Source organism: Carassius gibelio, chromosome B17, assembly GCF_023724105.1.
Source record: "Carassius gibelio isolate Cgi1373 ecotype wild population from Czech Republic chromosome B17, carGib1.2-hapl.c, whole genome shotgun sequence".
Classification (NCBI taxonomy): domain Eukaryota; kingdom Metazoa; phylum Chordata; class Actinopteri; order Cypriniformes; family Cyprinidae; genus Carassius; species Carassius gibelio.
Window position 1 is genome coordinate 14957152 of NC_068412.1, and position 18323 is coordinate 14975474.

At 37.6% G+C, this 18323-nt stretch overlaps 1 protein-coding gene across 1 annotated transcript; it reads left to right on the plus strand.

Annotated features, from left to right (window-relative positions):
* The first annotated feature begins 2107 nt into the window (after positions 1-2107).
* Positions 2108-17881, plus strand: LOC127976388 (tectonin beta-propeller repeat-containing protein 2). The gene is made up of 20 exons (XM_052580776.1): positions 2108-2260; positions 2795-3034; positions 3140-3268; positions 3609-3740; positions 3880-4037; positions 4143-4449; positions 4552-4684; positions 5515-5973; positions 6055-6788; positions 7790-7973; positions 8079-8252; positions 9676-9856; positions 10305-10446; positions 10633-10873; positions 10979-11068; positions 11164-11397; positions 13857-14005; positions 15524-15665; positions 15799-15948; positions 16033-17881. The coding sequence occupies exons 2-20, from the start codon at positions 2810-2812 to the stop codon at positions 16182-16184; spliced, it is 4116 nt and encodes a 1371-aa protein (XP_052436736.1). The 5' UTR covers positions 2108-2260; positions 2795-2809; the 3' UTR covers positions 16185-17881.
* Positions 17882-18323: the final 442 nt, after the last annotated feature.

Genomic DNA, 18323 nt, shown 5'->3' on the forward strand with positions numbered 1-18323 from the left:
TAATGTTATTATTGTAGATGCTGGCCCGACATAATAATTATTGGGGGCAAAAGACATGAATAGTACATTTTAAATAAAATATATATATATATATATATCTCAGACCTGAAGTTAGGGTGGAGATTACATTTTAGTATTTGAAGTTAATTCTGCTTTAACCCGATCCAAATTTCAAACACGCACACAATTTATTTATGCTGCAGCAGTTAGGGGTTTAGTGCCCTGCTCAAAGGCACCTCAGTCATGGTATTGGCAGCCCAAGACTCAAACCCACAACATTAGGGTTAGGAGTCAAATTCTCAAACCATTAGGCCACGACTGTTGTCCATAGCAGACAACAGTACTAGGCCAGCAATCTCTGACTGTTTAACCAATCCAGATCTCAGCCAACTATTTTCTTTCTCTGGCTGACCAAATTCAACTAAGCCAAACAGAAGGAATTTTGAATTTTCTTTTGATTGGCAAGACCCCAGAGATCTACTTAATGCTTATTGCTGCTTGACACAAGTCTGTGAGGAAGAAGAAAATAAAGCCAGAGTTGTTGAATGTAAGCCAGATTTGGCATTATCCAGTGTCCATGAAATCAATAATTAGTCTATATTGATCATTGATAAGCATTTTCTTATATTTTATTAGGCATACAACATTATGCTCTAGTCTAGTAGAATACATGATCATGCTATGACTAAATACTGATTGAAAAAGGTATTGATCATGTCTTCCTGTTATGTATTTGACCAGCAGGCTCAGTTAAAAGATGCTTTGCTCTATGCATTATAATAATGCCGGTCAACAGTCCATTCAACAGACTTTTGTTATTGGTGAATGTTACTGTTTGTTCCATTTCAGATCCATGGTTGTCTTTTTCTATGGCCTATTAATTATTATATATATATAAGTTATTTTGTAAACATCTGTTTATTGAATTTTGTTCTGGAAATTGTAATATAAAACTTATAGCAAATCTGCAAATGTAGAACCCAACCCCACCCTGGAAAACTTTAAATATTAATAACAATAAAATCATTTTTTACAAAGATTTTAAACATTTAGAAAAGCTATCACAACATTAAAAGCTGAATGCCATAAATTTACAATTTTCAAATAAGATCCATGTACAGTATATGAGAAGTTGAGAGTTTCATTGAGATAAAGTCCAACAAATACACAGTCCAGGTTTGTCTGTCCATTGTGTGAGGAGGATTCCAACGATTGACTAGCAATTCTTTTGCTGCCGTGAGAGCAGCTAACATTAAACATCTTTATTGGACAAGGACAATGTGAGGTGCCAATAGTCATTCATGAAAAAATGGCGTGGAACATATCACAAAATGGCTTCACACATATCTCAGTACTCAACAAATATGATAGGTCCTGTTAGAGTTGAGTCCAAAAAGGTGTGAGAGAGGGGCACTCCCAAAAAAATGCAAAAACATGCCTAAAGATTTTTGCAAACAAAGATTACACTTAGGAGAAGAAGTCAAGTAAACCCTATGCAGCAATTTCCAATGAATCATTTGGTGATTAGGGTTTTTAGAAGACAATTTAAACATGCTCCATACCTGATCCGAAAATAAAACATGCACATCCTCATTAAGATCCTTAGCCCAAACAGTTGTAATAGATAACATTTTGTATGAATGCTAAAGAAGAAAGAGATAAATAACTGAAGCAGAGGATATGGTCTATTAAATTTGAGTGCATAGCCTATCTGAGTTAATGAAATACAGACTGACCTTTGCCCTTTGTAATAATGGTGATTCAAGTGTTGTCATTCCATACAATAATGATAGGCTATAATTTTATTAGCTGTGCATAATTTTCTTCTCATTTTGCAGAAATGAGAAGTGAAGACCTATGTTGGTTTAAAACACCAAGTTCCAAACGGATTGATGTAAATACATTTCACAGAGTTTGTTTGTTTATTAAATATCTTCAAGCAGACGTTATCATTGTTAAACACAAACACAATAACTCCAAGCATCATACAAGTCCCTTGTGTGGGTAACATACTTGATAAAGTTCTTCTGATTCTGATTCTGAGAAGGAAGTGAAGCAGGCGACGTGAGTTCCACTTCCGCTGCTGTAGGTGTCGCTGGCGTTCATTTTCTGTTTCAACCCAAAACAGAACGAAGAAAAACACGAGCTTGTCAACAAGAGCGAACGTTATCTGTCAAAGCAGCAGAAATGTCAACAGTTCGCCCTCATCTAAACTATAAAAACGTTCACTGTTCATAATCAACGTGAACGTTTCCCGGTGGTAAGTTTTGTGGAAACTGAAAAGCTCAGGTGGTTTATCGCGTAGAGTTCGCTTACTAGGGAACATGCACGTCTCTTACGGCAAATTGTAAACGACCGTTCTTTTGTTATTGGTATTTTGATATTTTTTAAAAGTATTTATGCCACAGATAAATCAGTTGGACGCGTACCGTCCTGCATTAGCTTGTTTAACACTATGAGACCTTTTTAATGTTGCAAAATGGGAGAAGATGCTCTCTTATGTTGCGAATTTGAGGCGTGGTTAAGCTTGTTAATATTAGCTTTTTGGTGTTTGTTCACTATTTAGTTTACTTAACTATTCAGATGTTTGGATGCGATTGATATTTAAAGTGTCAACGCGTTGTATTAGAAAGATCAATGACTAGCTGTATTTTTGACTGTACACCACGTGATTACGTTAAGCAGTAAAAGAATAAAGCTTCATAATAACTTTTATATTATGATCAGAAACATTAGCTTTTATAATCTTGTACTTGGAAATAGACTTTTGAAATTAGCTTTTTTCCATCATCAGTGGAAGCACAGATCCATGACCATGGCCACCCATCCTGCACCGCTGCCCTTGAGGGAGTTCTGCCCTCTCTACTACCTTCTCAATGCCATCCCTGCTAAAGTCCAGAAAGGTTTCCGTTCGGTCCTGGTCTACTTGACTGCACTGGACAGCAACAATGATTATATAGCCATTGGCAGCAGCATCGGCATGCTGTACCTGTACTGCAGGAGAGTAAGCCAAATGAACAAATACAATTTAGAGGTAAGTCTGCTTAGTGCTTCCTCACTCTTTGGCAGCACTCACTGCTGATCTCATCTGGTTAGGTAGTGTTTTATACAATATATCTTTTATAATCTGTTTTAATAGGGCAAATCTGAGGCCATTACTGCAGTGAAATTGTTGAGCTGTTTCGATGATCTTGTGGCTGTCGGGACGGCATCAGGCCGGGTTGCTTTCTTTCAGCTTGTGTCGCCATTGCCTGGTAGAAATAAACAGGTACAAATTCGTCTCTGATTACAGCTTTCAAGATGCAAGAGTATCATTAAATAACTGATTAGGTATAATTAAACTCAATATACACTGTATTGACTATCATTTTTAAACATTTTTATTTGTTGTTATTTTTTATAACATTTTTACTATCCATCTGTGTAATTAGAAGATAAACGATCAAGCATTTATTTTATTTAGCTTTTAACATTATTTCAGGTTTGTATGTACAAAGAAGCCAGTTTCTTGTGTCCCTACAAAAAAAATTGATAATCTGATTAATCTGATTATTGATTAATAAATCTTATTAGTCAATGGACGTCTCATTTTTGTTGTCCTAATACAGCTGAGAAGGTTTGATGTTGTTGGCTTGCACAAAAGCACAATTACTGCATTAGCATGGAGTGCTAATGGCATGAAGCTCTTCTCTGGTGATGATAAAGGGAGGGTGGTCTATTCTGCTGTGGACTTGGATCAAGTAAGACTTTTATAAGCAGTCAGTTGGGTGTATTTCAGATATTTGCAGTAGAATAGTTCTGTCTGTCTGAAATCTGATTTTGTTTTACTGTCTAATGGCTGAATATGTGTGTGTGTTTGTGCGCACATTGGTCTTTTAGGGAGTGTGTAATCCAGTGGTCCTCTTTGAAGAGCCTTCAGCAATAGTTCAGTTGGAATATAGTCAGAAAGTACTTCTGGTTTCTTCCCATCAGCGCTCGACGCTCTTCTACACCCAAGAGCAGTCGCATCATCAGCTGGGCACTAAACCACGTAAAAGGTACAAAACGCTCAGTCCATCTTCACCTGAAAGTATGTCTATTATTGGCAGGATTGCAGCACTGAGTGTTTGCTGAATTCTTGATATCTAGCTTTCTTTTTACAGCAATGGCAAGTTTGGTGCCTGCTTCCAGCCAGCTCTGTGCAAGCAGAGCGATCTGGTGGTTTATGCAGCCAGGCCAGGGTTGCGTCTGTGGAGGACGGATGTGCGGGGACGTGTCGGGGAGACCCATGTCCTCAAGCCACTTTTTAATCAGGATATACCTCAGTTTGAGCTGTTCCCTCGTTCAGGCCCCGTTGCTGGCTACAGACCTTCAGAAAGACAGTTGGGAGTGGTCAGCTGCTTCTTGAAGGAGGGCTGGGTCCTCAGCTGGAACGAATATAGTGTTTATGTTGTGGACTCTACCAATCAAGTTAGAATGCACGCCTTCAATCTTAATTATATACAATAAAAATGTTTCCAATGCAAACTTAATTTGTGCTGTTTTTCACACGTATTTCATTTGCTCATTAAGGTCATCATTGGGGGATTGGAAAGCAGTGGAGATATTGTGTCTGTGTCATGCACTGAGAATGAAATCTTCATTCTGAAAGGAGATCGGGACATTTTGCGGATCTCAAATTGCCCTGAGGGGTTGGTTTCCAACTGTGAGTTGCAGTACTGATGTTGTTTTAGTCATGCACTTTGCTCCATCAGCAGTACTCAGATATTAAGGGATGAGAAAAAGCATCTTTTGCCCTTGGTAGTTTAAAAATTGCAGTGTTTTTAATGTACTGCTTTTACATTTAGGGTCAATTGGTATTAAATTACTGCATTTATTTGATTAAAAATAAAACAAAATAATGTTATTTTTTAAATATCATTACATATTTTATTTACTTCACATTTGTATTTTAAACTGTAATTTATAAATTATTCTAATATGCTGATGCATAAGAAACATTTCTTATTATTATCTGAATACACTGCATTTATCTGAAATAGGAACCTCCTGTAACACAATAAATGTCTTTTGATCAATTTAAAAGGTTAGTTCACACAAAAATTAATATTCTGTCATCATTTACTCACTCTAAAGTTGTTCCAAACCTGTATGAATTTCTTTCTCCTGATGAACACTGAAGAAGGTATTTTCAAGAACTGGGAACACCAAACAGTTGCTGGTCCCCATTGACTTAAGTAGAATGTGAGAAAAGAAAAGAAAAAGATTTTTGGGGGTATAAAATAAAAGTAGAACTTTCTTACAAAAAGGGAAGGTTGGCTGCAACCAGTAGCCCCAAAAATCTCACAGTAAAAACCTTTGACAAGTGTCAACAAACTTTTTTTTTTAATATATATATATATATATATATATATATATATATATACATTTAGCTAGAAATGCATTAAGTATTTATTGCTTGAGTGTCCACATTCCTTTTAGGGCCATTGTATCTCACATACATATCTTTCTTATGTTTTTTTTTCTCTCTCTCAGTATTAGACCACTCCTACCGTTTTACATCTCCTCTTTCCACACCCACGATTTTGCTGCCTCCTAATGGTTCTGTTGAAATGGCTCAGCCAATCAGGACCATGCCCATTATTACAGAGCAGGAGACTCAAGCCAGTCCTAACTCAGAGGAGGTGCATGATGGGGTTGAGGAGTCCGAGGAGGTTCGTGAGGAGCAGAATTCTGAGGAATTCAGTCATGTGGTAGAGGCTCTCGAGGTGGAAGAGAACTTGGAGCAGCAGATGGCCAGTTTGGGTACAATGGAGTCTCGCAGCCGCAGCAGCTCCATCACCTCATGGGAGAGCACGCAGGGCATGTTTTCCACCACAGAGGCCTCAGAGCTCTCCTCCAGCCGATACAGCACCATCACCCAAGAAGACTTCCAGCAGGAGCTGGTGGTCAAGGCCATCAAGCTGAAGAAGAAAGGCAAGAGAAGACGGCATGGTAAGCGGATCAGTATCACATGATATGGTGTGTACATTTGATTATATTCCATTCACTGATGTTCTCCATACATACTTGCAGATAGTGGGAATCGTGTCAATGAGCGCAACAGCTGGTCAGAGAGCGCTTTCAGCCAGGAAGGTGCAAGCAGTGACGTTCTAAACACACCCATGAGCGAGCCTCCTTCAGACCACACCAGCCTCCTGTGCAGCAGCCTCGACCTGCACAGTGCCGGCTCACCGGACCAGGACGGTTCTGTCTGTGGAGAATCCCACAATTCTGATGCCTTTCCCTTTCTGAGCCCACCCGAACCCTTACAGAGCGAAGAGCTGCGTCAGGATCCACTTAAGCAAACAGCAGAGACCCTTCTGCCTTGCCCTACATCACTGTCACTACAAGACATGGAGTGTCAGGTGTACAGTGAAAACGTGTTTGCAGAAAACGAGCAAATTGCAGCTACGCCTGATGTTGACATGCTGCTGGAATGTACCTTCTCATACATGCAGGTAGCTGAGGAGCAAGACATCATGAAGGAATATGTGAAGGAGAACAAAGACACCCTAAAGGATTCAGAGGAACATTTTAATCAGAGTTTACATGGAGACTTTCATTTGGATTTATCTTATGATCCCATAAGGCCGCTAGGTTACTCCCCAGAACCCGAGCCAACGCCATCTAGTGACGAGGAGGACATCTACGCACATGGAGTGCCATCCAGTGCTAGTCTCGGGGACGGACTGAACGCCTTGAGCTTGCAGAGCTCGTCTGCTGAGCAGAACGAGGACGAAGAGACGCAGCTCCTCAAAGCTGACCAGGTTAGAGAGCTAACCAACTGATAGATAAGAGAGCTGTAGTAGATCAGGAGAAAGATACTTGTGTAATTTATATAGTTGTGTAAAATACACTACCTTTCAGAAATATATTTGATGAAAATACGGTAAAAACAGTAATATTGCGAAATATTTTTGCAATTGAAATGTTTTCTTTTCTAAAATATAGAAAAAAGACATTTATTATTCCTATAATGGCCTATAAAAGCTGATTTGTGACCCTGGACCACAACACCAGTCATGAGGATACATCATCTGAAAGCTAAATAAATAAGCTTTCCATTGATGTATGGTTTGTTAGGATAGGACAGTATTTGCTCGTGGTACAATTATTTGAAAATCTGAAATCTGAGGGTGCAAAAAATTTAAATAATTAGAAAATCGCCTTAACAGTTGTCCATATTAAGTCTTTAGCAACGCATATTTCTCATCAAAAATTACGTTTTGATTAGTTTGCGGTAGGAAATTTACAAAATATCTTCATGGAACATGATCTTTACTTAATATCCAAATGATTTTTGGCATAAAAGAAAAATCGATAATTTTGACCAATAAAATGTATTGTTGGCTATTTCTACAAATATACCTGTGCTACTTAAGACGGGTTTGGTGTTCCAGGGTCACACTTCAGCAGCCATTACTCCAGGCTTCAGAGTAACAAGATCCATCAGAAATCATTCTAATATGCAGATTTTCTCCTCAAGAAACATTTCGTGTTCTTATCAATGTTGAAAACAGTTATGCTAATATTTATTTAATTTTTTACCCTGACAGTTTTTTGGTAAATGGAAGTTCAAAAGAATAGCATTGAATTGAAATAGCAATCTTTTGTAACGTTATAAATGTCTTTACTGTCATATACTGTAAAAATATGAACAGCAGTATAACTTTCTTAAAAGTCTTTGTGAAAATCAGCATATTAAATTATGTTAATGTCGTGTGTTCTCTGTTTTAATCTCGTTCTTTTTTCTTTTCTTTGTTTGAAGTTGGCTGAAAGCTGGATGGGCTACAGTGGGCCTGGTTGTGGCATCCTCAGTCTAGTAGTGACGGACAGGTATGTCTGGTGTTTGGACTTTAAAGGAGGTCTTTTCTGTAGTGCTCTTCCTAACGGTAGCTTGAGCTGGCAGAAGTTTGAGGAAAATGTCCATCAAGTGGCCCTGTCCCCAACAGGTAAGGGGCATAGATTTGTTTTGTTTTAAAATAAGTATAACGGTGTAAACAAATATTAGTTTTTGGTGTTCTAAACTAAGCGTTGTCCTGTGCATGTTTTCTTAGGCTCATTGCTGTGGAAGGTGGAGCAGAAGACCATGACTGCTTATGCTTGTGGGAAAGTCACCATCAAGGGGAAAAGACACTGGTACAAAGCCCTGGACGACACAGCGTTTGTAGCACTTGGTGACGACACAGCCTGGATTATTCGCACTAATGGAGACTTGTACATACAGACAGGTGTGGGAGAACAACACACACCATACTGATCTCACATTACAATTATTCTACTTAATAACCCTGAAAAGCTTTAATTGAGTATACATCTGCATCGACTTTTAATACGTAAAATGTTATACCTATATAACTCGCACATAGTTGCTGTCACTTAACAGAATTGCACAAATTATTATTTTCAAACGGGTTTCCCGAACACTGTTTGGAAAAGCAGATAGTCCTGTCCCAAATTCACAACATTAGTTGAAACGTTTAATATGCTCAAATGAACAGAGCAGTGTATTGAGAGCTTGAGTGTTTACAATTAACTAACAAAATTAACTTCAAATTAACCAACAAATGGCTTATTGCTTTTTTTGGCAGGGATAGAAGAAAGTAGTTTAACTCCAAAGACCACAGAGAGAGATGTTATTTCACTGTTGGACCACTAGAGAGTGCTGTATGTACTAAAAATAACTCACTGTATTTAAGTTAAAATTCAGGAATTATTTACTCCCCTTTATGTTGTTCCAAACACATGTGACTTTAATTCTCCAATGTAACACAAACGGTATAAATTTATTTATACTGCAGTGTAATTGAAAGGAAAAAAACAACCACAGTTTATCCATTTATGTTGCATAAAAGAAAGAAAATACTTAATATGGGTGTTAGACCAAATTGTGACACTTTCATTTTCCTCTTAACTGACAAAATAGATAGTCATATCACATGTGGTATTGTTTTTGCTTTTCTAGTTTAACTTTGCGGTTTTCAATCAGAGAGTTATTATAAATGAGGAAAAGAAAAACTGTAAAGAAGTGTTTCTTCATAACTATACCTCCCAGGTAACGAACACAACCTGAGACTTAAATGGGAACGCTGATACTCAAAGTGCCCTTGCAGCCGAATTAATTGTGATGAACTCATTATTATTTAAATTTAATTTATAGCCCGAAACACTCCTAAACTGTTTAAAAATATAAAAAACATAAGAAAAACAGGATTCTGGATTTGATATGTACAACATTACATTGTCAGCATAAAGATACATTTTCTGTTCTTTACCTGCTCTAAAAAAAAAACAGATATATCATGATTAAAATGAAAAGCTATAGCAAACAAAAGCGGGAAGTTTTCGCAATTCTGGGTGGTTCCTGCTGTCACAAATTATTTTGCTTTAAAGTAATGTAACTTTGGGCTGGGCTCTGCTTTGGTATTACGTAATAATGAAAAGCATAATCAACTGATGCTGGCCGTTGCTGTTACTATAAAGCTCTGATAAAGCTTTTTCATCCCTTTATGACCCCTACCAGTCCACTTGAAGTCATTAGTACTTTGATCATACTACAAAAAATGTTCACTAGTAGCAGTTTGTGGTTTCATTGGGAACCATGAAAATATGCATAAATCAGCTGGAATACTGTTGCTCTATGTGTGTCTTCAGGGCTGAGCGTGGACAGGCCATGTGCGCGGTCAGTGAAGGTGGACTGTCCGTGTCCGATGGCGCAGATAGCAGCACGGGGCAGTGTGGTGTGGGCACTGAGCGAGCAGAGGGGCGTGTTTTACAGAGAGGGTCTCAGCAGCTACTGTGCAGAGGGGGAACACTGGAAGTATGACACCGTCAGGTATGTTTGCCAGCGTGGTTTTCTCATAGCTCATAGCAAATTCACTTCAATGAATGAATAAAACAACGGTTCCGGACTGGATTTACTAAGATTTTACATCAAGTTGGCACATAATGCAGTGTCAGAGTTGTGTCCACCTTATTTTGCAAATCGGAAGTACTGAATGTGTAATGTAAAAAAAAAGAATTTGTTTAAATGTAAAGTATACATATGTTTTCAATAGATTAGTTATGTTTAAATATGTTTCTATAAATGTCACACCAGTTTGACAATTAGATTTATGAATATTTGACTTATGGCCTGCCAACCCCAACATTGTGCTTTGTTAATTAATGTATTTCAGAGCATAATGTTGATTGTATTTTGTGCATAAATGACCATATTTATGCTAGCTTTTGCTGTAGAAATAAATGTAAGCATTGAGATATGTGATTATGTGTGTCCACAGTGAGAGCCAAGGTCTGGAACCCATCTGTATTGCTTTGGGTGAGAATAACACAGTCTGGGCATTGGATACCAGTGGAAACTTATGGTTCAGAACAGGGGTCACGGCTAAAAACCCCCAGGGTGAAGATGACCACTGGTGGCAGGTACATTTATGTTACATACACACGCACAATGCATCCTCTTCTACAGTGCGTTAAACACCCTTCCTGTCGATGAATCACACATTTTGTGTAAAAATGCTAATTATTCCCAATGCTTCCTAGCAGAAATTTTTCATATTTGTCAAAACAATGACCATATTTTTTTGTCTTTATTACTTTTTCATTTAGGTGAGCATCACAGACTATGTGGTGTTTGATCAGGGCAGTCTTTTCCAGACTCTGATCCAGGCCACACAGACTGTGGCCTCAGCCACCAGAGCTCCAGTCGAGCGGGTAGCTGAACGTCTGCGCGTGGCCTTCCTTTCCCAGCACTCCCAGTGCCAGCCTAGCCTCATCAGTGTCAGCACCAGTGGCGTGTGGATTGCTTCTGGACGCAATGAATTTCACGTTGCCAAAGGCAGCCTCATTGGTATGATGCACTGAGCGTTGGGAATCCTGGTTGCTTAGCACTGAAATGTGCTCTTCTATTGTTTGAAAATGTCATTATTTTATAGTGATGTTTATCTTAATGCAGGGACATTTTGGAAGAATATTGTACCCAGAGGAACAGCTTCTGCCACAAAATGGGCCTTTGTGTTCTCCTCTGCTGTTCCAGCTAAAGAGGGTATGTAGAAATCGTGCAGTATCTGTTGTCATGCAGAAAGCAATTCAATATTATTATTATTATACACAATTAAAATCTCACTGATGTCTCTACAGGGAGTTTCCTGTGGTTAGGTCAGAGCAGGAAAGACCTGTTCTGCATTTGGGACCAAGACCTCCAGATGCGGCCCTTCACCATACAGTTTCCCCCAGACGTAGAGATGGTGCAGCTCTCTGCCTGTCGTGACGCTCTGTGGGGTTTGGATCACTTCGGTCGTGTCCACATCCGCACTTTATCAGCCAGTTGTTCCACAGGAATGCACTGGACATTGCTGGACCTCAGCCAGCTTGGTGAGAGAATTTCTTCCCATTGACAATAGATTTATCAGTGGATCACGTGCCGGCTAAATTTAAGCTGATGTAAAGTGAGAATGCCAAAAAAACATTTCGAGGAAAATAATATAATGCTGCATTTGTGGCGTTGTGTTCATGAAAATGAAGCACTCCACATTCTCATTACATGTTTTTTTGCTAAATCCATTTTTGTTTGCATTTACTCACGTATGCATTACTTAATAGTCTTCCTTATGATGATGTGTCTGACACATGATTTAAATAATGTGCTCAAATGTCGCTGCTCCTCAAGGTCTCAAGTGCCATATATACCGGTCATGTGTGACAGAATGACGCATGTTAGGCATAGCTTGTTGAGGACCCTCTCCTAGTTCAGATTACCATGTCTCCTGGCTGTCCACATGGTCTGCCGCTGACCCACTTCTGTCATATTCACGCATAACCAGCCACCCCAACTTCCACAGAAACGATACTCCTACTAAACACACATATCTTTCACTTTCGTGTCTTAATTTCCATTTCTTGGAATCTTGAGCTTCCAGCAGGTTAAATGGCAAGCCATGGTTTTATGTATCATAACCACCTGTTGCTAGGGGTGCTGTTTATATTTTTAATTCAAGCAGGTGGTTCTTGCATAACACATGTTTTGTAATAAAGCCGGTAAGCTAACTATCAAAGGTCATGAGATGAAGAGATCAATCCTTTAGTATTGAATTTTGCAGTGATTAGGCTTTAGGAATGCATTAAACACATTTAATCAGTGAATTTGGTGTCAAGACGCAAGTTCACAATCTCCCAAATGCAATTAATGCAGCTTTCTGCTAAAATGACAATGCAGGCTGATCTAATCTGATTACATAAGACATATTTTAATTACATGGCTTGCACTTCAGTGCTGTCAGTGGAAGGCTTTTGTTTATTGAGCACCAGTGTGTGTGTGTGTGTGTGTGTGTGTGCGCGTGCGTGTGTTTGTGATGTGACAGGATGGAGACACAAATAGGCAAAGCCATGTGATGGAACAGCTGTAGCTCTGTCCGTCTCGGGTTGTTTTCGTTTGAGCGGCAGTGTGACAGAGTCTTGGCCAAGTCCTGGATCTATGGGCATTTTTAGATCGGGTACAGACAGGCACATGATGTTTCTAGTGTTTTTAGACTCAGGCCTATGGACCAAGTCTCAGAGAGGGTTATTGGAGTTCATCCGGTTTAATGAAGCATCTTGAAATACGGGTTCTTTTGAGTCTAGATGAGTCTCATCTAACTTGTTTTGTTTTACGTGTCCTCAATGAGTTGTTTCGTTTCAGGAAATCTCTTAAAACGCTACAGCAGGAAAACACTAATGGCTTAGAAAAAGGCCATCCAATGAACTGAAGCATCAGCTTTGCTTTATCTTGTTCTATTGGTAATGAATCAGCACAGTATGTAAAGAGCTCTTGCGGCCAAAGGCCACGGGTGTGACGACATTTAAGTATCTCTTGTTTTCATTAATGTGTTCATCAAGCCCTCACAACATTTTTTTTGCATTGATTTGGTAGATATGTGTGTTTTGTACTATCTAACCCAGCGAAAGAATGTGCAACAACACATCAATAGTAGAAGAAATGCATTTTAAGTTTTCTGTTTTTCAGTTTTGCTTTAGGTGACAGTTATATTTAAACAAATACATTTAAAAAGGATAAATTTCGTACAAAAAAAATATTGAACTAGGTGGCATGTACAAAAACATTTTTGTAATCAGTTTAATAAATCCTTGCTGAATAAAAGGGTTAATTTCTTTCCATAAATAAATAATCTTACCAAACTTTTGAGTGGTAGTGTAAATATTAAATAGTGTGTTTTGATCATATATATATATATATATATATATATATATATATATATATATATATATATATATTGAATAATGCCTATGAAAGTGTGGCAGACGATATGAGCTATAAAAGGAGAGAATGTGTGCTAGTGTATCACATGTTATGTTAAAATTTGCTATCTAAGTCCTCAACAAAGCCCTTATGACGTATAAATGTCATTTCAAGGTTTCCCTATCATATCATAGTTTACAGACAAGACTCCCCCTACAGTCCTACTGCTCACTTAAGAGTCTGGGAAAATGGCCCTGGATGTCCTTGACGTATACATTAGTGAAATGGTGCTAGATGTGATGTATGGTGTAGTAGAGCTTAACTTGGACACCCTTCACAAAGTCACAGTCATTTTTGTCAGTCACCCTCAGATGGATTGTGAATATTTCCAGGCACAGTGAGGCATTTAAGACATTTCCAGAACAAAATAAACCTTTCAAAACTTATAGTAGTTGAGACACATGAATGACCAATCATATGGTTTATTAATAAAAGGTTGTGCTAGTTTCGAAGAATTTTCCCTTAACTTTATCCAATCATATTTCACTGGAATATCATAGTGACATGGGAAATCCTCTCATCTTTTGCTCTCTCACAGGACACGTGAAGTTTCTCAGTTTGTCTTGTGGTGGTCAGAATGTTTGGGCATGTGACAGTTCTGGAATGGTGTATTTTCGGGTCGGAACTCAACCCTTGAACCCCAGCATGATGCTTCCTGCCTGGATCTGCATCGAACCTCCTGAACAGGTAAACAAGCATGACATGACTGTACTCCCTGCTAAATCCTAACACTAATGCCGTTTCAGCTCATACACAAGCTTACGTCCAGTTAAATACTCTAATGTTCAAAAGTTTGGGGTCAGTAAGATTTATTTTACGGAAATTAATACTTTAATACATTAAATTGATCAAAATATGGCTGCACGATTAATCGAATGTGATTGTCATGAGTATGTTGTCAGTAAAGCCGGTTCTGGGATTAGTAGAAAATCCCCAACACATGCTTTCAGAGCCGTAGTTCACACACAAGCTACACAAAATTGCGTTCATAATCGCAGGAGATTTAATTGCGCGCTTATGAAATCGAAGACATTGTTCTGCGATTATGAACGCAATTTTACGTAGCCTGTCAGTGAACTATGGCTCTGTGTAGTAAATGCTGCTCCAGTTTGAAAGCACATGAAAATACCACATTAAATAACGTTTTTACTCTGAACTCACTTCATAACGTCAGTCGACTGTAATAAATCCTTCTGTGAAATGATTTGGCTTCTTCGACAGAATAAGGCACGCAAAATATTACATGCTATTCTAAGCAGTGATAAAGGCTATGTCGATTAGTATTGCATTATTATATACTTTATTATAACAAAAATAATAATAAGACGACAAACTCCGATAAACCATATATTGTCATAGTCGTGCCATATATAGTCATAGTCACGTTAAATTAATGAAAGCAGTTAAAACTTCGGTTTATTCAGCAACCGCTATAAGGATTTCCTGGGTTTTGTCTGCGAGACGTATTTAGAGTTTCAGCACAAGAGCACCCTCTGGCTTTTGGATGGAGATTTACATCTGATCACAGAACCGTCCTTCGCTGAAAAATATGCATGACAATCGCAGCTTCTGCCTAATCACGATTTATCGCCTTTCCGGGTTTAATTTAGATTAATTGAGCAGCTCTAACTGAAAATACATTTTTGTTTAAAAAATAATCAACGGTGAAAAAAAGTAAACATATTAGGTTTTTCTACAAAAATATTAAGCAGCACAACTGTTTTCAACATTGATAATAAAAAAAATATTTATTAAGCAGCAAATCAGCATATTAGAGTGATTTCTGAAGGATCATGTGACACTGAATACTGGACTAATGGCTACTTTACCATCACAGGAATTATATTTAACAATAAATTCAAGTAGAAAACAGTTATTCTAAATTGTAATAATATACCACAGTATTTCTGTTTTTACTGTATTGATGTGCAAGAGAGGGACTTTTGAAAAACATTAAAACATCTCACAGACTCCAAACGTTATCAAACTATTTTCATAATTCATTTGAAAATACTAGTTTGATGTCCTCAAATTGTAAAGAAAAAAAACATCTGACCGCCTGAATACTGATTCCATACTAAAATTCTCGTTTACAGTAAAAAAAAACGTTCCTACCATGACCAGTGAGGGATAATTTGGAATACACCATGTGATTATTTCACCAACCTTATGCACTTTTCTTATTCTCATGTTCTCTTTGAGCAGCCTGCTGGCCTTCATCTGGTGAAAATTCAGACGAGTCCTAATGACCGCATGCTGTGGGCACTGGACAACAGAGGCAATGTGCATGTGCGTGTTGGCATTTCTGAGGAGATGCCTGTGGGAACTGCCTGGGAGCACATTCCTGGTAAACCTTCATCTGCTGTTTTTATTATTCTTGTATTCTGACTTTATTATTATATAACTCATTTTCATAGATGTTTAATAAGAGCAGGAACTTGTTTGACTGGTCGTTGGTTCAAGCTTGTGTTTTTTTGTAGGACTACAGGCAAGTCAACTGGTTCTAAGTATGAGGACTGCTTGGGTTCGCCTTTATAATGGTGAAGTGGCTCGTCGATACGGCATTACAGAGAAGAACCCAGCTGGAGACTACTGGAAGAAGATCCCAGGACTGGTCAGCTGGCTCGCAGGTGTGTATTTAAAACCGGTTCCTTATTAAATGAACATCTGCACATGTAAATGATAAAAACTGATGAAGGAGTTGTCTTTTGCAGTGACCCTGATGGATGAACTGTGGGCAGTTGCTCCTACTGGTGCCCTCAACCAGCGCCTTACCAAGACTCTTCCAAACTATAGGAGCCAAAACCATGGTCATGCGGGATCTCTGAGTGGAGAGGAGCTGGAGGACGAGTGGGAGGTGATTTAGATGCTAATTATGTCAAATCATCCCAGAATCACTGTTTGTGAAATTTCTTTCTAGGCACTTTACTCAGTAGTTCACCTGAAAAAATGAAAATTTTGTCATCATTTACTCATGATGTAATGTTGTACGTATATTACACTATATTTTTATTTTGCTCTTTTAACCTTTCTGAGGTTTTTTTTTTAAATACCTTGTCACCTGAAATTGTTTACCTATTTTGTTTTATCTAGCATATTATTTATTATGTTTTAATATCCACATACACGGTTAGATCGGTTATTTTTGAACTCATGTTTATTTAAGAAGGAGGTTCCGTTTATACATTATCATTCAAAAGGTTGGGGTCAGTAACATTTTTTTTTTTAGATTCTATTATTTTTAAGATGTTAATACTTTTAAGCAAGGATGCATTGAAGCGATCAAAAGTGACAGTAAAGACATTTTTAATGTTTCGAAATATCCCAGATATTATTTAATAGGCTTCCCGAAACCAAATCTATCATGGTTTCCTCAAAATTTTCAAACAGCACTTCGGTTTTCAGCATTGAAATTAAAAATAAATGTTTATTGAGCAGCAAAACAGTATATTAGTCGGTTTTACTGTGTTTTTGATCAAATAAACGCTGCCTTGTTGAGCATAAGAGACTTTCATTTAAAAAAAATTAAAATACATTTTAATCATACCAACCTTAAATGTTTGAATGGTAGTGTATACTAATGCACTTTGCTCACAAAATAGGGAAATGTTTAATGTTAATCCGTTTATAGCTATGATCTACTGCTTTAAGGGGTAGATCATGTAAATATCGCTTATTTGACCAAACACATTCTATTATTATAGGAACAGGAAATATATGCTACAATATAGTTCAGACTAACAAACATGAGGGCATTTGGAAAGGCTGTGTGTGTGTTTTTATCTGATTGTTATGTGAAAGGGAGCTAGGCATAAGTTGGCTTTAGTTAAAGAAGGGATTCGGCTATATCTGTAAATACACTTGTACCTTGTTAAATACTTGACAGGAGTAAAATCACGGTAGCTTTTGGCACGTATCTGTGAGTCGTATAGAGAGCATGGTCTCTGACTTGCCTCTGTCTACACTTTAGTGACGTTTTGGAGTTTAATGTGAGGTATTTTAAAAGGATGGTTTGACTCATAACTCTTAAAACCGAAACTATTTGAACTTACTACTTGGTTGATAGAATCTATCATAGAAAAATACTGTATATTAATGCTGGACGAGCATTCTTCATATACGTCCATATAAAGAAAGCATCTTGATGAGTAATCTATCATAGATAACTAAATAAAAATTCAGTGCTTGGTCCGATGTTTCATTTTTTCTTCTCTCTATTTAGTGTCTGACTGTGAAGTGTTTGTAAATCTTCCTTTTTGAGATTTTGAGACCTCAGTAATGCATCATATGCAGATCGATTTAAATGACCATGTAAGCATTGCTGCAAGTTGTTTTAGTTATTGTTACATTTGCCATTGTTTGGCCCCACTAGTTTCAGTTGTGCACTTAGACCATATTGTAAGTCCGATTAAAGTGATAAATGTGCTACACTGGACATGTAATGATAAGCCAGTGTGGTTTAAGTGGTGATGCAGCTAAATGTGACCTCACATATTAAAATATGCGCTCTTTACTCCATGCTTAGTCATGACAAACTTACAAATAAAATGTTTACAGAAAGCGTCTCTGCATTTTGTGCTTTATTTGCAACAATGTGATATTACAGATGATGTACACTAGCAAATGTTCAGATACACTTGAATTAACACTACTCTTCAAATTTTCTTGTTTTTAGTTTTTTTTTAGGAAATTCATACTTTTAAATTAATCAAAAGTGACAGTAAGGTAATTTATGTTAGTAAAGTTTTCTGTTTTAAATAAATGCTGTTCTTTCATTAAAGAATCCTGAAAAAAAAATGTCATGGTATCAGTTCTCACAAAATGATCAAGCAGCACAACTGAAAGAAGTTATTTTCAAGTTATAATACTATTTCACAATTGTACTGTCTTACTGTACCTTTAATCAAATAGCTGCAGCCCACAGAAGACTTCTTTTGAAACTATTGATAAATCTCGCCAAACCCAAACATTTGGACAGTAGTGTATGTTTATCATGATCTATCTT